The 26,272-nt window shown below is 42.3% G+C and overlaps 1 protein-coding gene across 4 annotated transcripts in view; it reads right to left on the bottom strand.

Moving 5' to 3' along the window:
• The window catches only part of IGF1R (insulin like growth factor 1 receptor), a 173,869-nt gene that overhangs the window by 132,531 nt on the left and 15,066 nt on the right, over positions 1-26,272 (bottom strand). For all 4 annotated transcript variants that reach the window (XM_054169112.1, XM_054169113.1, XM_009899005.2 and 1 more), the window contains exon 2: positions 10,386-10,931. In XM_054169112.1, the coding sequence (XP_054025087.1) occupies positions 10,386-10,931 (546 nt within the window). The remainder of the gene's footprint in view (positions 1-10,385; positions 10,932-26,272) is intronic.

Genomic DNA, 26,272 nt, shown 5'->3' with positions numbered 1-26,272 from the left:
TCATGACATTCTTTGCCCAGACAGCACCCTCATATACAGTTCAGATGATGCTGCCCTCTCAGAAGATACAGAGAAGGAAAATGCTTTGACATTTTCACTCCTTGCTATACAATTTCACTGAAATAACCTTATCACAGATGCTGTTTGTTAAGCAGGTTTAACGTAAAACGACTACATCTCTTGGAGGGTCTGCACAGAGCTCTGCACCATTCATGGTGACTGGTGAGCCCTGCATTGGTCAGTATTTCCTCCTCCCTCATCCCAGGCCACCTATCATTTTAATAAATATTTAATAGGTAGACAAGAAGAGCAAGAAAATTTCACAGCTTGATGCTTGAAGGTACTACATGCACAGTGTTGAATTTACCTAATCAGGAAGCATATGGATGCCGTATCCAGAGCCCCAACAGCACACCACAGGTACAGCACACAGTTTGCAGAGCACAACATTCCTGACCGAGCAGCCCAGCTCTCAAGTGACAAGAAGCTAGAGACTGGGACCTGCAATCACCACTGGTTTCAGTGGCCTACCACATTCACCAGGCACTGCCATACTGGAAGTTTTCCACTGCATTCCCCACTCTGGAGATACCCTCTCACTCTCTCGTATTTGTATTCCTCTGTTTTCCTAAAAGGACTAACCTGCCACGTGCAGACACCTCTAACCACACCAAGAAGCTTCCCAAGTGTAGAACACAAAATCTTTGCATAGGAAGAACGGCAATTTTTCTCCCTCTCCGATACATAGTAGTTACTCTTCTCCGATTACTCTCCTATCAACAATTCAATCACAAACCAGCCCGGGGCTTCAAGAAACCCTCCACAGCTGGTTTGCTGGAAGAGGTATTTGTTTTCCCTGCCATCACTCTCCATTTTCTGGAGCAAGGTATTGCTGATTATTTTAATTTCTCTTCTGCAAAAGAGAAATGGATGCACACAGATGAACAACTGCAATAAGCAGAAGAGGAAGAACACTTCGTCTCTGAATTAAGGATTTGCATACTGGGTTTTATCTGAAACACCCACTGCAGTATTTTATCCCAGTCTCTCAGATCACAAAAGAGAGCAGACAGTGACTCACTGCAATTTCAGTTCTGCATGTAGTGGTTCACGTGGACCAGTCAATTCTGATTCTGCCAAACAGCATTTAAAAAGTAAAGCATCTTCTGTAAGAGAGGGTTCCTATTCATGCACTGCCTTCATGAGGAAAGCTCCAGAGATGGAAGGGAATTTAGTTGATGTTTCTCCTTTGTGTTACAATGATTTAAAATTCAATTAATTATACATGGGGAGGCACTAATTCTGAAACACCTGCCACAGCAACAGCCAGCTTAAGACCCCCAAGCTCACTCCACTCCAAACAGCAACAGCCTGTCAAATGATAGCAGTTGTCAGTATTGACAAACTGGAGGCTAGGCTTTCCCTCTCTAAAAAGGATTACCCACAAAACAGGAGGGGATTCTTTCTTTTTTTAACATTATACTAATAAATAAAATCAATCACTTGACAGCACTGTTTGTTTAGGTAGAAGTCTAAAATTGTTTAGCTCCTCCTCTGCATGCTTCAAAGGCTGGGCACTGGAAATGCTCCTATCAGATCCTTTCTTATCCCTTAAAGGAAAGAGATAAAGCCAACTAAAGGGTACCACCACCCACAGAGGCAGAGCTGCTCTAAGCGATATGCTGTGCACACCAGAGAGAATGGCAAAGGCCGGGCAGGGTGAGGGAAGAGCCAAGCAGCTGGTTTCATTGTGAGAAGAGTCACTAGGTTTGGGTTGGGAGGTTTTCTCCCCCTTCCCTAAACAGAGGTTTCTTTGGATTAGTTTGGATAGCATAAAGCTTCCCAGATGAACATGAAGTGCCTCAGAATTAAAGCTATGCTTGTCTGAAATCCAGAGAGAAATCTTTACACCTATGGGCCAGCCCAGTAATTAATGAGGCAAAAGACTTCCCTACCTTTTTTATGCCACAGAAACTATTTGAACCTGATTTGTTGGGTTTTTTTAAGCCTCTACACCCCTTCATCACACTCACATATCATGACCTATTCGAACCACACTTAAAAGCTCAATCCGAGCGCTCAGTGATACATAACTTCCATTTTAGTGAAACAATCCATCTGCTCCATGTGACTCAGAGCCTGCTTTAAGAATGCAATACTGTTTAGGCCAACGGTTGCACCGCACAAAGTGTTTTGTTCACATGCATTCCTTTGGGATGACAGAGCCTATCCACGGCCTGTAACGGTTGGGGCCTGTGGTTTTTTCCCCTCATCCGCTGAATGCTGCAGTGACTAAGCTGACAAAAATTCCTAGCCAATTATAAACCCACTTAAAGAGACAGGCAATCCCCCTGCAACCTTCTCTTGCCATCCTATACGGGAAGTTTCTATACATAGAAAAACATCTCCTCCTCCCAAGGCCTGTGTTGATATAAAAGACTTTCTCTGCACGCTCAACACTTCAAACATGCTTCCTAAATGGCATCATTTCCCAAAACTATAAACTTTAATTATGCATTCATATCCCTCTCACATCACCAGAAAATTTTAAATAAACCAAAATAAACCAGGAGAAACAGCCCCCACAGCTGAGCTATACTAGGGAAAAGTTAGAGAAGCCATTAACAGTGGGGTGATGAGTGTGCTGGGCAGAGATGAGTCTCAACAGCTACAGAGCTGTTTATTAAGAGGAGAACAGTTAAGTGCCTATAAACCCAAGATGTTGCAACCAGGAAAAAGCCCATCAAGAAGGTCACACTGGTGTACAAAACAGATTGATCCACCTAAGAGCGTAAGCTGAACTAGCAACAACAAGAACTTTGAGTTGCCTATCAAATCCCTGATATGCAAATCAGCAACCAAACTCCAAAAAACCACCAGCCTTCTCAGCAGGGATCCTCAAGTCATGTGTTGAATTCTTCTCGCCTACACACTAAGGGCTACACAAATGTATTTAATAATTAGCCAGGGCACACAGAACTACACTGGGAGCAGGTAACTACAAGTTTACTTTGCCCAGCAAGAAACGGTAAACAAGCAAAAAACTGAGGGACTGGTGTATGGTTTCTAGCTTTAAAACCTCAGTAATGGGCACCTCAGACCCTCACCATTTTGTGGTGGCCAAGCTATTTGCTAAATCATTTTTAGCACTTGGCTTATAGCACATGCACATTCCATTCCAAACACTCAAAACTCTGCTGAGGAGGGGGAGTAAGAGACAGTTGACAACTGAACCAGGCTGAGTTCACCTCTGAAGAAAAAGGCAATTCAACAATCTGTATTAACATACTATTATCCAAGCATCTTTTTATTACAAGTTAATTCTCAGAGCCATAAACAGACTTTAGAAGGAAATCACATTGTTAGTGGGAAGGAAAGCTAAACAAAGGCTGTTTCATCACCGTTTAACATTGAAAAACTTGCTTGCCACATGAACACAATTGATGAAAATGCTTCAGGACAATTCACTCCTACATTCATGTGTGTTTTAGGAAGGACAAACCAGAAAACGGCATCTACTATTCAAAATTTTTAGAAGCCGTGATTCCTGGCCAGGGCTGAACCTAAGTTTTACCTTTACTACTTATAAAAATTTGGCTGGCAAGTTCAGTGAGTTTGCTCCCACACCCACCTCCAACTCTCCTTCAGCCCATTTCAGCCAAGTTCAATTGCAGGTTGGTCAGTAATCACAAAAGATGCATTTTGATACGTTCCATGAAAATGGACAGCTGGGTGGAAGGCAGAACTTTTTTAGGGCCTCCACCAAGATAAAAAGACTTTGGCTCAAGTTCACTCCTCCTTAGAAACCCATACAAGCATCATCTTTCCCCAGGAAAGCCAGCAACCCACCACAAGGACTTCTTGCACAGGTAAGAGCCACGGACAGTGAACTGGAGAAAATGCTACACCAGGCTGAGTTTGCTTTGTCCCTGCGACATTTGCAAGGGCACAGCAAAAACACAGCTTCCTTACACTTTTACACTTGACATTTCTTTGACATTTCCCCTACAATGCTGCTAGGCTAGTCCTGGTTCCCATCATCATAAAATTGAAGCCTTCCATTACATGCAATTAACTAACCAATAAAACTGTCTGTTCTACTAATAAACGTTTGTCTAGTATACACCAATGGGAAGTCAGTGATAAGCAGGTTAATCAAAGATTTGGTTCAAGCTTAGATGCATGTTTAATTTCATAGATTTAATGTGGTGCTGCAGCACAGGAAGGTAAAACAACAAAAAAATTCTCTGAAGACCACAGCATCCTCAGCCTCCTCTAGGAGAAAAGTTGCTAGGAACAGAAGTGTCCCAAATGTTGTCCAGCCAGGTTTCAATCACAGCATCCTCTTCTTGAAGACGCATTTACATAAAGCACAGAAGTTCTGCCTCCACTTTTGACCTTCGGCAAATTTGTCGGGTTCACTCTAGAAATGCTAATCCTCACACTTCAACCAGAGTGGCCTCCACGCCACACAGGGCTTGTATTAGTCGGAATAAATGGGCATATAAACACCTTGACTATCGCTCACAAGGTATCAAGCTTCCACTGCAATCCAGACAACTACAATTCCACAACACAGGGATTACCCCTGCCCCACTATCAGAAACAACACCCCAAGAAATCAATTTCTCTAGTAGCATGGACAGTCACTGCAATATGGCTACACATCTCCTGGTAAACATAAACACGCATCTGGACTGACAGACAAAGCAAGTGTAAAAGAGAATGTTTCCTAAGGAGAAAGATGTGGTATGTACAGATATGAGCAAAAAAAGCACAAGGTCTTTTCAAATGCCCCAAGAACACTTCCAAGCTTGGGGTTTTTTAATTCTCTGTTACATAAAGTGGAGAAAAGGTTTAAATTCTGTAAAGGATTTTTTAAAGCTTTTTTTAACCCCTGGCAATGTATCACCTAGTTAACTGCATCAATGCTTTTAATAATGGAAAACAAAGCTCCAAAAGTTGACATCCTCTCAAAAACTTTATGCATCTTTGTGCCAAAAAAAACTAGGAAGCCAAGATGAGCATTCAACATTAGCACTTAATTTTGGGTGAGTGGTGCAGGCTGAAAGATTCACAATGTTCTTTCCAGGTTACGGCATTTTGCAACAGAACAAAGGGAAAAGGCAAGTATACATTCGTTTAATTTTAGCCCTTTTCTCAGAATATAAACCACTGCTACAGTAATTAACTGCAGATTGGCCTGAACTGCTCTGCAGCCATTCCAGCTTACTAATTAAATATGCTCTCACAGCCATAATAAAAATTCTGGGAAACCTCTGGCCAAAGAGCAGCCTTCTCAGGAGGGGAGCAAAAGGCAGGAAAAAACTTCATTCAGAACACAAACACTAACAAAATTTTTTCAACATGCTCCAGATTTTTCTAACTCAGTGACATCAGCTGGGCCTTCTGCGATTTTTTTCTCCCCTACCCTTCTGTTTATTCCATTCAGAACATGTTTATTTGCACACTGACTCAATGGACAAACAACCTGTCCACTACAAAATATGGTCAGGTTTATAGGATAACTTTCTATTTTCCCCCCAAACCAAAGGTAGACTTGGTGTTACACACTAGCTTCACTGAACATTGTACCACCTCAAACTTGCTCGCCAGAAGAGTTAATACTTGTAAAGCACCTTGTCCTCTGCTGATAGGCAGTTTCTACTACAGTTCACCATTTAAGAAAAAACACCAAAAAATCCTAAATGCAAAAAGTATGCAGATGCCATTTAAAGCAAACTAAGTGCAATTTCATTTGGCACCTCTGGCTCTCTCTTCAGGCATGTCTGGCTCTCTTCGCATCTACACAGTTTGATTACGTTCAGTACTTCTGAAGAAACATGGTGACTGCTCCTCAGAGGGGGAAACAATAAAGAGAGAAAGGGAGGGGCGTAAAAACAATCCCAGCACATGGTTTTCACCACTACTCTGCTGAATCAACAGGGAGCAAATTCCCAGATGGCAGACACTGGTAAGTACTGCACAAGTCAATGAAGCTATGTCAAATGATACCACTCAACTGCATTATCTTTTGAGCTCCTTGTAAACAAACAGGAGCAAATTCTGACTATTTGTGATAATACATCATGTTACTGTCTCCGTATGTTTAAACATTTTAGTGGAAGGTACATATGGACCACTCTTCCCACTCACTGTCATTCTCTCCCTCCTGCTCCTCATTCTTCACGTACACCATATCTTTTCAGGCCACTCTCAAGCCAATTCAGAAAGGAATCAGGATACATTTTCATTAAAAACATTTTGCGCCTAGCTGCCATCTGCTTCTTTATCAGGCTCCAAATCCTCACATGCCTTTTCTGTGGTTTTCAGTTTCACACATTCGGAAGCTCAAAGTTCTCTTCTGTTGTACTCTGAAGCACAGTCTGTGTGAGCTATTGTTTTCCACGGCAAATTTGCCGGTTTTGAAACGAGTGCTTAATGCTTGTGGCCCTAATCCATGCTCTCTTCACAACGCCAATCAAAACCTGCTTTATTAACGCCAGTGACATATCTAATCTTAAAGGTCCCTCACAAACTTCAGATCCTCACCTTCATCATTTTAATGGGAAGCAGAGATACATCATCCCCTTGGTGCAGCATTATAATTTGCTCTCTCACAGAGGGAGAGCCCAGGCTTCCAGGCCCTGCTCTTGTCCTGATACATAAGCTGCAGTTGAAGCCATTAGCCCTTCATAGCAGGTATTAACAGCCTGGTCTTTCTTTCATCCAAGTAGAAAAGAAAGGGTTTCAGATAATACTTGACAGAAAGTATCTCCAACTTCACTGGGGAGTGAATGAAAAGCAGACAAATAATTAAGATGTAGTTAAAAAACCCAAAACACCACACCCATACAGTATAGATCGTATAGAAGAATCACTGCTAGGCTTGCTTTTGCTTTCCTACATAAACAGGTTGCCTAGTTCATTTCATATGGTCCCAGCAAATGCAAGGCAGCATTGCCTTGACCTGTTTGAAAAACAAAGTTACAGTAGACAAGAGGTCCTGAACTTCCAGGCAGGCTTTCTAGGTTCAAATTCACATTTGAGCTACACAGGCTTATAAAGGCACAGTGACTATGACAGCTGACCTCCAAACTTAGTCATCAACTAAAGGAATATAGAAAATAAGAGAAGTTTTCTTCACAATAGACCAAGGGACAAGTGAATCAAGTGTGTCATCACAGACTAGTCTTTCAACAGGTACGGCAGAAACAGTTCTTCTAGTTCTCACAAGCAAGGTGGCAGGCAGCTCCCATAAACATTTCTAGCAGTCACAACTGCCAGAAAAAAAACAAAACAAAACACAACACAACCGAAAAACCCCTACCACAAAACCAAAACACCAAAGAGAAGGCCATAAAGTTATTTGTATGCCCCAAAGCACAGTCACTGATGCATACAACTTCAGTACTCTCCTTTTGTCTTGATTCTTCCCTGTAGACCTGTACAGTTGGCATTTGATATGCCAAAAGAAAAGTAGGTGCAAGTCAGGGAGATGACAGGTGGCCAAACCCAACACAGCATATGGCAGCACCAAACGAGCAAACTTAGCAAGGCTGCTGCCTTGGGGCACTGGAAGGTAAAGGAATGTACCCTACACAGAAACCAGGGCAACAACACTGGCAGAGAGGCTACTGATGCTTTATGCTGAACCTTCAAAAATGAGAAACAAAAAAAAAACAACCTTAAAGCTACATCTTCTTTGCAGCTTATTCCACTGTAGACATGTCAATGGATTATTCTAGGTCAAACACAGCATATCCTTCCCCCTCTGCTCCCTCCACCCTCAACATTATTCCTGCACAAGTTATATTGAAGGAAACACGGGGTTCCTTTGTTTGTGAGCAAGAAAAAGAAGGAAAAAACCAACTTCCACTCAACAGAAAAACTGAACAGAAGTCAGGCTACTTAAGCACCAAGTGTTCCCACACAACATTTACCCACAAACCTTAGATCTTTCAGTGTAAAACCTAAACAAGGACAAAGGAGATTTAATACACACTCCTCCACAGATTCAGAGATTCAGAGCAGAGAAAAATAAAAAGGCATAAAGAATCCTGGGCAATAGGCTGCTTTCAGTTTAACATTACTGATGTTAACATCCTGATACATGAGGAGAATGTCAGGGTTAAATTAGGTACTACACTAGTAAAATATTCCCTGGAAAATAACATAGGTCTCATCTCTACTGGTAGGAAAATAGAGACTGAAACACTTGGTCACTCAGAAGTCCTCACTTCTATTCTTTTTCAGTTCTGGTGTACTTTTATACTGCAAGAGTCCTCTCCAGATCAGGAGTTCATGGCCAAAGCGTCCAAGCAATCTAGCAGGAGACAAAAAGCTTCCTTTTTAAACAACTGCACATTTATACCTCCCTTGTTTTAATTCAGAACAGCAGTACATTAGGGTTAGGGGTTTGGTTTAGATGAATGCCTGGCAGATTTAAAGTCGTCTTCCTCAAAGTCAGTGGCTCATCATGACAAACAGATTAAATAGGTCCAACCTTCTCACTCTTTCTATTGATTAGAACTTGCTCATTTCTTTATACACTCTGCATCCTAAATTACTGTTAATCGCCACTGTTTTTCCACAGTGTAATGCTCTTCGAAGCTTTTCAAGGCTCTTCCCCAGTACTTGCTTTCTTCTTCACAATCTCCCACAAAAGGAAGATGAAACCATACAGGAAAAGAAAGCAGCCTTGCCTGAAAAGTGCTGCCATCACAGCATAACTATGACCTTGTTTTATTTAAACAGATCTCATGTGCATTTGGGATACAAATTATTTCAATGTTCCTCTAGGAGTCAACAAGCTTTCCTTGCACATTACTTTTGTCTACACCAAACTGCCAGAGCATACAACAGAAGGTGGGTGAATTGTTGTATCTCATTAAATACACTCTAAGTTACATGCATTCAAACCACTGAAAGCAACGAGATTGCAGGGGAATCCCACAGGTCACCCTCTGTAGACAAGTTACACTCTTTTAATGAGGACACAAATTTGGCCTGCAGAAGCCTAACAACTCACATCAACAGCCAGTAAGAAAGCAATGCAGCTCACTTCCCTCACCTTGGACACCTCAGTGTCTCCCAGTATCAGGCTGAGGGGTTCTCTTTCCTTTGTTTAAAAACAAACTTCCGGTTTCCGTAAGAAGCACAACCCTACAAAACGCTTGGAGATAGTTTTGGCTGAAACTGCCCCACAAGGTACTTTTATTTCAGTTCTAACTGAACATGAGGGCTTCCCAAGAAGCTGATGAGCCACTTGAGAAAAAAAGACGGCATTCCTGCTGAAGGTAACCTGAATATCACCCTGTTCCTGTTCACCCTCACACTGTGGTGCTTCCTATCATTACAGCAGCTTTGGGCCAGACAGCTAATGGAAGTCAGGAACTGTTCCTCCCAGTGATGACTGCTTGTAAATAAGCCCTACTGATACTGCAGGGCTCAGCTTTCGTAAAGTTACAGGATGAACTCATAAAGCCTGCCATGTAATCATGTTATCTGAGTAAACTATGTATTTGTTTACTCTATTTTTAAAACCTGAGAAGAGATCAGATTTTGGGGTTGCTATCAGCAAGACAGTAACCCTGTCATGACAGATGAGGACAAACCAAGAAAGAGTAATTTCATTCAGTCTGTACTTACTCACTCTCTAATACTACAGACTATGCTATATAAACTGATTTCAGTATAAAGGTTCCTATGTACAGAATTTGCCATTACAGGAATTTCTGAAGGTGCATGCCAAGGGAAACAAAAACCAAGTCAAAGTAAGTCCAGTTAACAGCTTCAGTATGGTAATGACTCTGGCACACATGTATCATCACTTCAGCAAGGAGGGAGATGGCATTCAGAAGCCACGTCCTGCCAAAATCTTACAGGTAGGTAAAAGTGGTTCCAGCTTTGCTCTAACATCTTTAGTTCTATATTTACGTTGCATCTTTTCCATGGGGAAGCAACCCAGAAGATCTGTGAGGAGTTATTTTGGTAGTGGTGAGTTTGGTTTTGTTTTGCAAAAAGTGTATTTTGAAAAGCAGTGACACGACCCTTCACTGGTCAGGGAATCATAGAACAATAGAACAAACCAGGTTGGAAGAGACCTTCAAGATCATCGCGTCCAACCCATCAACCAATCCAACACCACCCAAACAACTAACCCACGGCACCAAGCACCCCACCAAGTCTCCTCCTGAAAACCTCCAATGACAGCGACTCCACCACCTCCCTAGGAAGCATCTATTTGTGTGCTAACCGGGCAACTCATTGTGCTGACCACGAGCAACTAGCATAGAAGTGTAGTTCGCTGAGGAGTTTAAAATAAACCACAACATTTAACCTTTACTCATAAAGAGGTAACAAAAACACTGCTCAAGTCTTACTTTTCTGACAGTGGTTGGTGGTCCAGCAGCGGTAGTTGTACTCATTGTTAATAGATGTCTTCTCGCACAATGGCTTCTCTTCCATTGTTCCAGGACACAAGTCCCCACATTCCTTTGGAGGTTTATTCCCAACGATGTAGTTATTGGACACTGCATCTAGGATAAGAGACCAGTCCACTGTGGAGAGGTAACACAGGTCAGAGTTCTTCTCAATCCGTATGGCCCCGCGGGTTATGTTCCTCAAGTTGTGAAGCCCAATCTCTTTGAGATTTGTCATTTCAAAGATGACCAAGGCATAGTTGTAGAAGAGGTTCCTCCCACGAATGACTGTGAGGTTGGGGAAGAGATCGCTGAGGCTTTCCAAGCCAGCCACACGGAACAGCAGCAAATAGTCAGTTATGACAGTGAGCTTTGGGAAGCGGAAGTTGCTGTAATCCTCTGCTTTAGAGATGAGCAGGATTCGAAGGAAGCCCTCGATCACCGTACAGTTCTCCAGGCGTTTCAGCTCATGGATGTCATTGCGAATGTCAACGTTTGGCCCGCAAACTGCAACGGAAATGCAGAAAGGACAGTTACTACAGAAAGGATGCCTAAGCTTTTCGAAATGGGAGCTCAATTCCAAGGGCTGGAAAATTTTCACCTTCTTAATTAGGTTGCAGTTTTTAAACAGGAAATGAGTACTTGATTTACACCTGCACTGAACATGCATCTCATTTAACTGACCACTGCCAACGCTGCCAGGACCGGCACAGAGAGGCATCTATCTGTATTCTGCAGCAGACAGAGAAATACTGTTTTATTACTGCTCTTGGAAAGAGCTGCATTAGATGGAGGAGCATAAGATAAATGAAATGCATTTGCAAACCCTGCCTAAGTTACATCATGATTTGCGTGTCCAGACCAGGGGTTCAGCCACCATGACTTCAGACAAGTTAGAGGTAATACACAGTGATCCACTAATCATTACATCGCTAATTTACCCCTCCACCTCCCTTAAGATACATGCACATAAAGGGTAATACCTTCCATATGATCACTTGTTCTCACAGGACTCTTTCTTCCAAAGGTCACAAACCAGACTAGCCCCAATCCTTGAAGGCTAGTCTTGCAATAAACACAAAATCCACCATGAACTGGTTGGCACTTCCTGCACTGTGACTGAGAAGAAAAGTGCTTGGACTTGTAGCAAACACAAGTTCCTGTTTGCAAGTTTCACTGATTTTGGCACCAAGACATAAAAAAGATTCTGGAGTTCTAAGAAACGCTGGGTAAGTTTATTTACAAGAAGAAACGGCATCACAGTAAGGAATCTCCCTTTAAATGAACAGACTGAACTCAATGCACTCAAGAAAACATAACCAAAAGGATTATTCCCCTAATAAATGTATCTATTAAATACTTGCATATTAGACAGGTATCACAATAAAAATTTTAGGGAGGCTGGATGAAAAGTGTACTAATAATGTAATAATTGGACACATAAAAGGCACTTTGATGTAAAACAAAGAACTACAGAGCATATAGAGCTGTTCTTGGAAACCCTCAGAACTGGTCTTCTGTTTAAAACAGGGAAAAAAGATTTCCCCAGAACAGATAATAAGCTGCTTGTAAGCAAACAAAAGCAAAATGCCCATTTATTTAAGCAAACCCAAACTTAAATAAACCTCCAGCAATTCGGTTTTATGCATGCTAGGCTTAATTATTTTAACAACATCTTTTCCTCAGACAAGGAAAAGGTCTAAACAAACACTGGAGCCAAAAAACTTAGATCCTAACCCAGACAAATTGTCCAGAGATTCAGAAATTGCACTGACAATAGAACACAGTCCTTTCATCCCGCAATACTTATCTAAGACTAATAACTTAAGCTAACAAAGACTCCAGAACAGGAGCATGCTAAAACCACAGCAATTCTACTATCCAAAAAGGACTTGAAGACTCGTAAGTCTGTAAAAGACTACAGGACTTTCTGGTTAGAGAGACAACATGAAAAAACAACAGGGTGAGATCTTTGTTAAGAAACAGATGTTTTCTACACAAACTATTACCTAATCTTCCTTCTGTAAAGATCCAAGCTGAAATCAGAAGCTATTAAAATGTGACTTGCTGCGCTCAAAGTCCAAGAAAGTTAATTCCCTGCACATTTTAAAAACAAAACCAACAAAGAAAAGAAAAATGCAGCAAAAAACCCACCCCATGCCACCGAAGCTAATGTACCAACAGTAACACATCATGACCGGTGAGACAGGCAACTTCAGTACACAGTGGCTGCAGAGCAGCTGCACGTGAGTGCCTGGAACATGTGTCAAGACTTCAACATCGAGAAAATGTTTTTTGAAGCGTCTGAGTAGGCACTACCCAGCTGCAGGAGCCAGATGGGAGAGGGAACGTTGAAGAGCTCCAAGATAGTAGATATGATAAGAGATGTACTAGGCATGTGCAGCAGTGTGGGCTTCTCTCCTTAATCTGTAGGAAAATCAAGTTCAAACCCCATTAAATTCCTTTGAAGCTGGTACAGACATCTTGCTCTCCATTTCTGAAAGTTTCTTCTGAAGAACCATCCCTCCACCCACCCTCAAGGGACAGTGCCCTCTGCCCAAAGCACAGCCCAACAATGACTCGAGTATGGCTGCACTTCCATGTTGGGCTTCTCGTTTTTCAAAAGGGCAAGTCAGAACACACAGCGTTCCCCCAGTGCAGCTTGTTCAGCTTCTGTCTCTACCTGCTAGCGGGGCAAGGTGAGCAGTATGGTTCCTGTTAGGGCAAAAGTAGCAAAATTTATTTCACTGCCATAAAATTTTAGAAAGCCTAACTGCTCCAAGCCCTTTATTTTGTGAAAGAAATAAAATTTGCACTTGCGCTGACATTTTGTAGGCAAGGTTCCAGAGCGATGGGTTTAAAAACAGCTGAGTTACAATACCCTAAAGAACAATTTGTAAGAGAAATGGCAGCAAGCGTTAACTCCAGCATTCTATCTGCCCATGCTTCTATTTGGAGGCTGGGCTTTGGAAGTCATACTGTTTTTAGCTTTATGTTTGTTTCAGCTCGAAAGTTACTTAATTTTAGCTAGGTAACATGATTATAAATCAAGGAGATTTCTAGAACTGTATGGCAAAAGTATGCACTCAGTTGCCTCAATTATGAAACATCATCCCCTCAATATGGAAAAGGATAAAGTCCACTGGACTCTAATGTTAGAAAGTGATTTCAGCTGAGCATGCTGTTGACGGCTTTAAGAACATAGTAGCTCATCTAGTGAGTTATGTTTTTCGGGACTTCACATGTGTAAAGAGAACTGCAGAGACCCAGACACAAAATAGGACAGGCACCTTGGTCCAGACCAGCACTTGGAAAAAAGTGCTTCCAATTGCAGCAGATTTTTCTTTTCCTTTTTTTTTTTTTTTAATTCTTTAAAGTTCACATTGTTCATGGAAGTTAATTACACCACAATCTTTTTCTCACGTTTTTCTCACTGCTCTGAGAAGGATTATAGAAAACACAAATTAATCAGAGCTCAAAGTCAACTACAATTTCCATTTGGCCGTGCTGTGTTTTCTTTGGATCCCATTTTAGAGAAAGTGTATCTGGACTTACAATCTAAACTGGTATGTCAGGCACAATGAAGTACATATAAAATCCTCTTTCATCTATACCTCATTTAATAGTTCTCAATATTCCAGTTAACAGAGGTTTTTTTAATATGACTACTATGATTTACCTTGGGTTCATGTTCAATTCAGAACTGGAAAGCAACTAACATGTATTTCTTTTGCTCACTAACAGGAAAGAAAAGTGCAGCATTTGCTTATTGCCCTGCCACAATGGTTCTGGGTAGATTATAAAGACCCCAGCTAATGACCAACAGTCACATTCACACTGTTTCCATTTAGCTGCTTACAAATCTCCAAGCCTTCCCTTAAACTGCCTATCGCTTCTCAGACTTATTCTAAACTACCTACCTACTTCTGAGTATGAAACCAAGCTCTTCAAAGAAATATGCATTTATTTGTTTAAAAGAGAACTCCCTCATACAGTAACTACCAAAGATAAGCAAAGCATTCTTTACCTCGATGAACACAAAAGCCTCCCTGCAAGGAGCACTCTAGGCCCAAAAGCGCTGAGCTTCACCTATTACCCAACAAGAAGCGCGCGTGCTCTGTTTTTTTCGGGGAGCATCTGAGCAGCACGCTGCAGGGCACATTCATATCCAGAGGTTACAGAAAAGCCCACTGCACACCACAACCTTTCTGAGGACTTGTGGCCCATTCTTAGCCAGAAGACAGATCCAAGCCTGATCATGTAACTGAGAAGGGGTCAATGAACTACGAGGAAAAGTGACTGCACATAACAGGTTCATAGGATGAAAGTAATTAACGTGACCCGCAGCCTATTCCTTGATCTGGCAGAATCTCCTGGCAAGTCTCCTAAGTGATGCTCCAGGCCAGGGCATCAAGGAGCAGAACAAAGACTGCGAACACACACATTGCACAGCACACAGGTAGGGAGTTGACACAACCAAGTACACACAGACAGGGCAGACTAAAGCAAAGGCTGTGTGTGATAGAAAGCTCAGACTACAGCAATTCAGTAGTTTCTTCTCAACTGTAACTATGATTTGCTAAAGCTCACATAAATTAATTGCTACAAAGTGTTAGAAGGCAGGAGTTCACACACTGGTTTCCATAAGAGAAGAGTTCATTTCCTACCAAAAAAAATAAACTCACGGTCTAGGTCTTGCTTTCAACTGATGCATTCCTCCCAGGTACCCTGCTTAGGAGTCCTAAAGCAACACACCTGTTTAGGTTTTTCTTGTAAAACAAACATAAAACTACAAGGGGAAAAACAACCAGCCAAAGGACACATTCACACATGAAGCCTTTCCTTTGGCCTTTTACTTTTCTGGGTAATGTTAAAGGGTTGTTCTGCACTGAGTGGTCTCAGTATCCTCTGAACTAGCCAGAAGTTAAAGATGGAGCAACCACCACTATCTGGCTCTCTCAACACCAGAAAGTCTTCGACAAAGCACCACCAAGGCAGCTCTGAGTCACTGAGTCAATTCAGCACAACCCGTTTGCAAGCCTAAGGCCTCTTCAACCTAAACCTGCTCCAGCAGGGTCAGGTTTTCCCTGGCAACAGACTTGCTCAGCCTGGGCAGGTATTTACATTTCTGAAATAAGAATCAGGATTGACTGCTTGCTATTAACACCTAACGAGCAATCATGACATCAACTCCTGTTCACCTCTCCTTTGTTGTGTATACTCAGGGCATGTTACCAAAGCAAGTTACGATTTCCCTTTGGTTCCCCTCTTCTGATTTCTTTTCTGTGAACAGCTTTCACTTAACTGAGAAGCCTGGACACCTTCAGCTTTTCCATAAAAAAAAAGTATCCCCTTACACTGGTTGCTGAAAGAAAGCACTGAAGGTGCAAAAATTGTTCTAATTCCACACTGTCTTCCTGCCCAAGGGTTAAACCAGCTGCTCCAAGGACAGTCTGTGAGCCGCAAAGTTCAGAAGGGTTCTTTCAAGGCAGGGCATGAGGTTGCTCAACTTGTCATCTACCCTGAAAGTCTGTACAGCAGTAACAAGTACAGTATGTGACCATCAGTGCTGGATGATTTCCTACACAAAGAAGGAACTACGAGGCAAAAAAACCCACACACACCCCAAAAGAAAACCACCCACACAATTGTGGCTAGTTCTACTTTTTAGAGAATAGCCTGCTCATGCCACCAGAAGAAAAACCTCACTTTACCAATAAGGGCTTTTTCTGAGCACATCCCACTTCAACAGAAGGTCTGCTTTCCCATACACCTACTGCTACTCCTTGATCAGCCAAGGGCTAATGCTACTGAACACAGCAACACTGCTCTCTCCTCTAATGAAAGAGGCTTGACCACATAACCCTCCAGTAACATCAGCTCAGAGCTCTGGGCCTTTCTGGGAGACCAGCATATCTTCTGAACAGTGTTGTTAATTATTCCCAACAGAGCCACCTCCTTTCCATCACGTGTTTTTTAATCTATGGCAGGTCCTTACTCAAAAAAACAAAGTTGGAAACAGCTCCTGAACGTGGCTGTGGGCCAGCAGCCCTCATCCCAGATCCACTGCATGCTGCCTCCTTTTTAAGGCAACCATCTCCAGAGCTACCATGCCTCTCAACAACAAAGAACAGTTTAAGTGCATTGAGTGACTTTAGATCTGCATATTGACATGTTTACTACCTATGTACCAGATCAGCTCAATAGAAGGGATGTCTAGCACACTGGAAAAAGAAGGGGGGGGAAAAGGCGCAAGAAAACTTCCTCATAGACACTTAAAGGTTAAAGAACAACTGACTGATGACAGCATCCTCATCTCCAGGTTGTCTAAAAAACTGATTAGAATCAGGTTAGGAAAAAGGAACTAAACATACACTAAGGCCCCTCAGCAGATAAGGAGCCTCTTGTCTACACAACTACAAATGCTCAGAAGAGAAGCAGAAGTTCAGATCAGTAGAAACAGAGTGAATAGTCTGAAAACATTACCCCATACAGATTATAAACAGGGAGAAGTAAAACTTGACCCTAACCTCTCTCTTCACTCTTAACGTTAAGCATTATGCTTGTTTTAAGAAAACCATCAGGACTGTCATACAGCCCTGAAGAAGAAAAATCTTCCAGTCTTCTCTCTCAGTCATCACTGAACAGTGAGATACTGCGGTCCGTGGCCTGCTCTCAAGCCTAATTTGCTGCTGCAGTTTCACTCCAAGACTTGGAAGGTAGAAACTCTGAGAAGGAATTGATTAGCAACCACAATTTCCTTTCAAGCCCATGAAAAGTTCCAGTATAGCTGCACCATCTGCAGATGCAGGGGGGACAAAAAAAATTACTACAGAAGTCTAAGGATTCTTTAATTGCACACTATGCAAAGACGAAATTAAATGTGGAGTTCACAGAAATCAGTGGTTGGAGAGATTGCTTATGACACTTTACATTAACACAGAATTCCACCACCCACTGAGCTCTTGGTTTTGCCTTCATAGTGACACTATGAATGAAATATATATTTTAGTGTCTTTAATGTACTTACACAGCCTCCCACAAAATTTCTGTACTCTCTCAGCTCACCTATCCTGCATGTGTCACATCAATCACTAGATCTCTTCCCGGGGAAGCCAGCTTCTGTATTACCTCTTGGGATGTCAGAATAGGTAACAAGGAGGGAACTGAACATACACCACATGATTCCAGCTGTCTCCCTAACCACTGAACTACTCCATTGCATCAAATACGCTACATAAACCACTTTGCATTTACCAAGGCTTTATGAAGTTGTATCTCTCTATATGGGAGGGGCAAGAGAACAGATAAAAGGCACCCCAATACCCAGAAAATGTCAACCATTTTAGCTTTAGCCAAAGAAGTCCACAATTTAATTTTATCATCCATACTTCTAGCACTAGCACGATGCTGCTATCTTTGACTTGCAAACCAGGAAAGTGAACACTCTAACCCCAACGACAACCAACTGTTTGCATTTGAATTTAAGTCCTACGAACATTCTTGTTTACACATCTAAGGTCCAGGAAGAAGGCTTGGGGTTCTTCTTCATTTAATTACAAGTTAAGGACAAAGGCAGACCCACTGGGATCTTCTAAACACTCAAGGGACTGGAGATAGTATTACAGTGTCTGTTTCTCAGAAACTACAAGGTGATCTATTAATTTACCTTGTGTCACTCCTACTCCTAACAATCTTTCACCAAATTCCTCTCTCCCAGATTTGGAAGGACAAATTGGTATCACACGAAGCCAGTCAAATTTGGCACAAATACCTTAAAAAGCAATTACATTCCCCCTCTGGGCACATGTTCTCATCTCCCACAGCCCTCAGAAAAAGACACACATCCTACTTCCATTTTCTTCTACCACTCTACTAACTATATATTTCAAATCCAAGGGTCACTGTGTTACCAAGCTGACCAGAACAAGACACTAAGAAAAATAACACACAGAAGGACTATGACCCACATCAAACTCAAACTGGCTCTGCCTTTTTGCTCTTGCAATTTCAGATGTCATTGGCTGAAGATAACTCTGGCATTGCTGCTTTCCATGAACTTCCTCCAACTTCTCCATAAGTTTATACCAAAAAAAATTCAGAATAAATCACGTTTCTGTCCCTCATCTGACTTGCTTTCTCTCTGCCAACATTTTACTTTGAATGTCAACAGAACAGCAGCTTAGCAAAAAATGGAGCCAACAAAATGAACTGAATCCCTTTAATAATACTGATTGATGCCTTCTCTACACAGCTCACTAGAGCAAGTGGCTCTAGATTTAGCCTAGCTCACATGAAAACATCCTCATGACAAAGTCATCCCCCCAAATTAATCCTCTCTTACCAAGATTTCACTGATCCAACACATCCTTCAGGGGTTCCTCTGAAGCCACATCTGTTACCTCCTGCTACTGAAATAGTGTACTGTGAGTGGCTCAGTTGGCATGGATTTCTGCTCATCCTCATGTGTATCCAGGGCAAAAATGGAAGAAGGCATTGGAGAGCTAGTAAGATACAAGTGGCCAAGCTTGCATGATCACCCTTGAGCCCCCAGCTATCAAACTGATTCAAAAGAGCATCAAACTTTTGGTTACCACAGATCAGAATGAGGTTATGGACAATGTCTACAAGATTCTCTGCAACTCAACCAGAGCAGAAAAAAGGAAAGGAAAAAAAAGCCCACCAGAAACAACAGGAAGATCAAACCCACAGTACATTCCTTACCCATCAACAGCCAGTACAGCTCAAGCACTGAAAGCCATTGCTTGAGCATTATGATTGAAGCTGAACACTCAAAACCTCTGACAAGATGCTTCTGTGTATTTACAAGGAAAGGAAAGCTCTCTGAAGCATCTGCTGAATGCAGCTCCAGAATAATGCCATAAACAACCCTGCACACTTCAGAGTCACAGTATGGTCAAGCGTGCCAGCTTGGGAGAAAATCATCTCAACCAAACAAAAGTCCTGCAGAAGTATGCAGGTAATGCTTTAATCACTAAAGAGAAGCTCCACCCTCACAGCAAGAAAGACACACTTCCAACCCCTGCACTACCTTACGCTGCATCACCACTTTTCTACCACCACCACCAATTAAGAGTACGTTCTTCTGTACGAAACAGATAATACAGAAGTGAGCAGGTGGGGTGTTATGATCAATAACTAGGAGAGTAAAACATTTCTGAACCATAATAGTAATGTTTCAACCCTATGCCAGTAGCTTCAGTCTAATGCCTGCTAAAGCAAAAATGGAAGACTGAAATTGCAAGCTGTTTCTAACACTGAATTTCTATTTCACAATCTGTGATGACAATAGAGCTTAACAGAAACTGTCTCTCCTGGAGACTGTTCTTCTCCACCTTTACAACAAACAGTTGTATGCATGATTTTATTGATTTTTAAAGGAGATCTCTACACATCCAAGTGACTCAGCAATTGCTGACAGAAACCTAAGGGATACACACTTAGGTAGCTGGGATAAGCATCCAATTCTTCCAGAGTGAAAATTCATCATGTGGCTGCGCTCAGCAACTCACATTAGGGAGGCTTTTAGCTGCTTGCTGAGTTGCCATCCTGCAGTAATCTAGGAAAGCCACTGCTCTTTCAAGGCTTTAGGGAGTCTTCTTTTTTTGTTTGTTTTTTAATGACTGACCAACCAGGCCACATCATCTAGCCTGCATTACAAACAAACTGACAAAACAGTATCATAACGTGTAATTGCATACAAAATGATCAGCAAAAGGATTTAATAGAGAGTCATCAGGAAGTTATATGCACAGAAAAATTAGAGGTCTGATGCAATTACTCATCACAATATGCAACACATGGCCCTACTACCCTGTACTAACCATCCCTTACCTGAGCAAATGCAAAAAGCCTACATTCTCTGGTCTTCTGCACTAAGGGCTGTTTTCACGAAGAAACCAGAGACTTGCATTAATCCTGTACTTCCACCTGAACAGAGATTTAAGGTAACGTAAAAAGAAAAGGAAAAAAAAAATCACCTAAATGCACAGAAGAAAAAAAGGAAAAAAACCCCACCACAGCAGTGCTATCAAACTTCCTTTAACAGAACAGGAAAACCTCCCACCCCTGCCTTTACATGGCAGCTCCACAGCTTAAAATCACAGTCGTGCTATAACCTGCTTTCTCAAGGCAGTTAAAATACGACCAGCTTACCGCCCCTGAAAAGGCCTTTAAAAGTATTAAATTACATATATGCAGGTGCTGTGGGGCTTTCCAGTTAATGGGCTAACTATACTGAAAAAAGAACCTTTCTCTCCAAATACAAGGTAAAACACGTGAGTTGGCACCAGACAGAAGGTGACTGGCGGCTCTGTTGTACCAGAACACAACTTAAGGCAAATATAAACCAAAGTAGCCACACCAGTAGAGTTCTCATATTCTTCTGGCCAACCAGATGCTTTTAACTCAGTTTTAGTGTCACAAATGCAGCTCAACTATGGAAAACTGGTTGTCCTTTATGCTTCAAACACCAGCACTCACACAGGGAATCACAGCACAGCAATCAGGGAAGTAAGGAACAAAGACCCACACGGTTCTGACACCCACAAAGGTGAGCCTTGCCACAGAGCACCCTTGATACACACAGGTGAGAAACAACCAGATAAACAGTGCTAAGTGTGGAAAACTTGAGGCCCTGTAGGTGTTCCTTGGAGTTCAGCTACCAGAACTCCAAGATTTTTGTTCTCCTAAGATGGAAAATACCTTCTGGTCCTAAATATATAATTTTCAATGTGTCTTTGCAGATCTTCTGTTCAGCAGCTAATTGACCTTCCCTCTGAAACAGTGAAAATATCTTTTTATAAATAATAAACTCAACCCAACACCTTGTCAAAAAAGTCCCAACAGAGCTTTATTCCCAAGTGCTTGTCCACAGCTGGCTTTTAAGTTCAAGGTGACATTTCAGCCCATACTCTTCCACTGTACATTTAAATGTTGCCCAAGACCTTCCCTGCATTTCCAACCCTACGTACAGTGTTCAGACCCTGCCTGTAAGCACTGTGGCTGGTGAACAACCTGACAATTCTAGTTAACTCAAGGGTTTAGGTGTTTAATCAGCCTAGCTCGACTGAGTTCTAGCGTTAGCAACTGCCATTCTTGTAACAATACCCACTTTTATTAGAAGAGGGCTGGAATTGCAGAGCAAGATGGAGACTTATTATCCATCCTCTGGCAGATACTTCTGGACAGTCTGGGATGCAAAAGGGTATCCCAATGCATTTCTAAAGAAATCCTCCCATGAGAAAACAGTGGGTCCAACAGGGTGAGAGAACACAGCACAGGTCATTCAGCAACTCATCATCAGAGGTTACCTGTTCTGCTCCCCTTCTGAGCCAAAACTGTGGGGAAGGGCACTGAAAGAAAGGGATCCAAGAAGTTATGGATGAGACTTAGAGGCAAACTGAACAGCAATTTCAAACCTGGATGCATGAGAGACTGCCAGTTTTAGGCACCTCTCTTTGCTGGGACCCAGAAATAACTACAGCATTGTGCATCTTCCCCAAATCTCCACTAGGGTATAGTGAAACCAGCTGTCAATCCTGTAAAGGAAAACCTTATCTCTACGCCACAGGATGTGCTGTGAAAGCCACCCACCGCCTCCAAAAAAAGTTGTCCTGCCTGTATTTATGATTTGCCTACCCAAACAGCATTAAGCCACAGCAGCCAAACAGCCCTGCCAACACAAACTGCACCTATGGAGCAGATGTTCAATGGCATAACTGCACGGGGAAACAGTGCCACATATGTATTTACACATGGCTACACTGCAGTTTTAAACCAAGTCTAATCTGAGAAAGAACATAGATTAATAGAAAACAAAAGGTAAAATGGATCTGAACAGGAAGATAAAACCAACCAAACAAAATCTCCTGTCCAACTGCTAGCTTGAATGCAAAAATCACCTGGATAACACAGCTCAGGGACGGTCCTTGGCCTTGCCTCGCTGTTCTGACAGCTCTACTGGCCTCTCGCTTCTGTTGTGAAAGAAAACCACGGTATTTGTGCAAGGCTAGCCGGTTCCATGCTAAGAAAACACATCTGAGCACACCGTGCTTTGCTTTACCACATGCCAGCTTCACTCAACTTCAGATTCAGAAACCAGGACTTCCTCTCACTTCCACCACACTTAACCAGCGATTTAGGACACCGAGGGAAAGTCCTGAACTCACAGGCCACCCCTCATCTGTGCAAGGTCACATACTGTCTTGAACACAGAATGGTCTACTTGGGTTTAGAAACAGTGACCACTCGAAAAACCGAGTCCCCCAGTGACAGGAATGACTGTGTGGGGTGGCACCACAGCCACAGTCACCTCTGCTGCCCTCTACAGACAATAAAAGCAGATTTGCCCCATCATCCCCTTCCTGTCCTCAAACTGACAGAAGATACCTGCCTGCCCATCCTTCTGACTCTCCTTTTCCTTTCTACTTGCCCAAGACACAAGCCCACCTTAAGACAGACAGCAGCTACCAAACACTTTTGTGTGCCCCTAATTGGAACATAACTGTCCGAGCCACTCCAGTCCCATCTAGCATCTTTCTTTGTAAAAGCACATACCTACTGCCCACTTCAGATGAGAAAAGCTGCAAACTACCAAGTTAAACAGATGTGTTTCCAACCTACATTTGATATGGAGAACACAGGACAGCAGCATCCTGCAAACAACATGCTTTAATCTCAGTTCAATATCATTATTGATGATCTGGATGAGGGCATTGAGTCCATCAGCAGTAAATTTGTAGATGACACCAAGCTAGGGGCAGGAGTTGATCTGTTAGAGGGTAGGAGAGCTCTGCAGAGGGACCTCGACAGGCTGGGCAGATGGGCAGAGTCCAAGGGCATGAGATTGAACACATCCAAGTGCCAGGTTCTGCACATTGGCCACATCAACCCCAGGCAGTGCTACAGGCTGGGGTCAGAGTGGCTGGAGAGCAGCCAGGCAGAGAGGGACCTGGGGGTACTGGTTGATAGTAGGCTGAACATGAACCAGCAGTGTGCCCAGGTGGCCAAGAAGGCCAATGGCATCCTAGCCTGTATCAGGACCAGTGTGGCCAACAGGAGCAGGGAGGTCATTGTGCCCTGTACTCAGCACTGGTTAGGCCACACCATGAGTACTGTGTCCAGTTCTGGGCTCCTCAGTTTAGGAAGGACATTGAGACTCTTGAACATGTCCAGAGAAAGGCAACAAAGCTGGGGAGGGGTTTGGAGCACAAGCTCTATGAGGAGAGGCTGAGGGAGCTGGGGTTGCTTAGCCTGGAGAAGAGAAGGCTCAGGGGTGACCTTATTACTCTCTACAACTATCTGAAGGGAGGTTGTAGCCAGGAGGGGGCTGGTCTCTTCTCCCAGGCAACCAGCACCAGAACAAGAGGACACAGTCTCAAGCTGTGCCAGGAGAGATTTAGGCTGGATGTTAGGAAGAAGTTCTTCCCAGAAAGAGAGATTGGCCATTGGAATGGGCTGCCCAGGAAGGTGGTGGAGGCACCATCACTGGAAGTGTTTTGCAAGAGCCTTGATGAGACAGTTGGTACCATGGTTTAGTTGATTAGATGGTGCTGGGTGATAGGTTGGACTCGATCTCGAAGGTCTTTTTCAACCTGGTTAATTCTATTCTATTCAAATAGCCAGAGTCAAGTTAAACCAAAGAGGAAAGCAAAAGACAGCACAAATTAATCACAACAGAACTAAGCATTGAAGTAGAGTCACTTCAGTTATGCTGCCAAAGTCTGAACAGCATCATCTCCAACCCCAAGTCATAATTTGAAATTCACACATTAATCAAAAAACCCCAACTAGAACAAGTTATGCAGGAAAAAGTAAAGAAAAAGAGATGATCTGAAGTAACCCACAGGTCAGTGTTCCTCTTTAAAATGCAATGCATGGAACAGAAAAACAAAGCAGGTGGTTTGCTGCCTTTTTTTTTTTTTTTTAAGAGAGCCTCTGAAGTAATCTTTGTTTTGGTGTATGTACACACCCACAGTGGAGGAGGTGAGGCAGGAATCTGTCTTTGTGGAAAATATTAGTTTATCAAATATCATAAGCAAAAGACAGTAGCTAGTGAACTAACAGCTCACGTGAGCTCCAGCCATGTTAACCAACTCAAAGGACAGCATTTTATCTGCATAGAAAGGCTGGTCAAGAGGATGTCATGAAGAGAATATTCATCAAAGAACAAAAAGCAGGTCTGAACACAGAGCCAGCAGCAAAACTGCACTTTTAAAAGGTACAAGTGAAGTGTGAAACATCAGACTGGCACGGAATTTCCTTACCACGCGCTGATCGATGTGACTACACACAGGGAGACGCGTTTGTCTCTCAATGCGTTTGACCCAGCGGGAGCTACAGACACTTTCCCACACTAATTCACGTTCTTTAAGGAGAATCAAGATGGAAACAAGAAGCTGTAAGCATTTCAGGTTCTGTCTCCTTTCAGCCCACTTCCACCAAAAAGTACCAACGTGTGCTACTTGAACAACCAGTCACTACAACACAGCAAAAGCTTTCATCCACACAGTAAACCCAAAACCCAGTTTTCTGCTAGTTCATTCCAGTTGTTGCCTTTCCTTCACTGCATCAAAATCAAAGCATCTTTTATAAATTCCTCTGAAAGGCCTGAACAAGTGCCTAAACTTTCAAGATCTATTTTCTATAGCCTTGAGCAAGAGTGACAGGAAATAAACTTTTCTCCTCAATGGCTGCTTTTAAGTTAAAAAAAAAAGAGGCAATCACTACTAGACCTATGACAAACGTGGAAACTGCAGATCAGGGAACTGGGAAGGAGGGAAAGGGAACAGAGGAAAGGAAGAAAGGTTTGATTTTCAGACAACCAACTTGAAAAATCCTTAGTTCACTGAACTGGTAAATAAGTAATTTCACATGTTTTGGAGATCTTGCATTGCCTTCTGCAATACAACCAAGCTAAAGGGAAAAGGGTTAATTATATCCCTTATGATCCAGACTATTTCAGCAGGCCAGGCATTATGTTCTTCTGAAGGGCAAGTTGTTCTTTAATTTATTGTTTGAAACACAAACAAACACAAAGTGTCCAACACTAATGTGGTGATTACCAGTTTTAGTAAAACAGATAAACAAAGGCTACAGACCTCATTTAAACCTGTTCTCTTTCTCTGATATATTTTTCCCCTCACTTTTCTCTGATACAGATCAGAAAACTGACTAAGAAATCTGACATCCAGGAGAACATCCTGCTGATTAAGAAAACAAGAGCACTTTACTCTTGAGATGATACAAAGCGCCACATTCTAACCCATTCTCCTTTGTCAGCACAACAGGCTTCTCATTTCAAAGGGAAACTGGTCAGATTGATTTTTCTAAACCAGAAGTATTATAAAAATATTATGCATTTAATTGGTTTAACAAAGTGCTTTTGTACTGGGGCACAGCAACAGACAAGTCATATGGCATGAAGGTGTGGCTTTCAAGTATTGAAGATCCTCTGCAAGCCACAGCTTTGAGAACTGCTATGATGACTCCTAATGAAGCTCTCCTGCAGCAACTATAACCTTCAGTAAGACTGAGACATCTTTTGTGTGTGGCAACTCTTAATTCTGAATTCACAACAGCCTGAAGGAACATCATGCTTCTCTGAAAATTAGTGTCCCTTCGATGCTTCATCAAATCAGTGCTCCACGTTTGCCCAACATTTTCTAGAGGAAAAGTTCTTTACATCCTCTCACAGTAATTTCCTTCTCTAGTTGTTCCCTTGCAAACACAGATCAACTGAATCAGCTTTTCTGAAGGTGAAAACTATAAACATAGCCAGCCAAGAAGCCCAGAAGGTTTTTGTCCTGTAATGTTTAGAAAGTTGA

The sequence above is a fragment of the Dryobates pubescens genome, chromosome 17, assembly GCF_014839835.1.
Source record: "Dryobates pubescens isolate bDryPub1 chromosome 17, bDryPub1.pri, whole genome shotgun sequence".
Taxonomy (NCBI): domain Eukaryota; kingdom Metazoa; phylum Chordata; class Aves; order Piciformes; family Picidae; genus Dryobates; species Dryobates pubescens.
The sequence above is the reverse complement of the archived record's forward strand: the minus strand, read 5'-3'. Positions and strand labels throughout refer to the sequence as shown.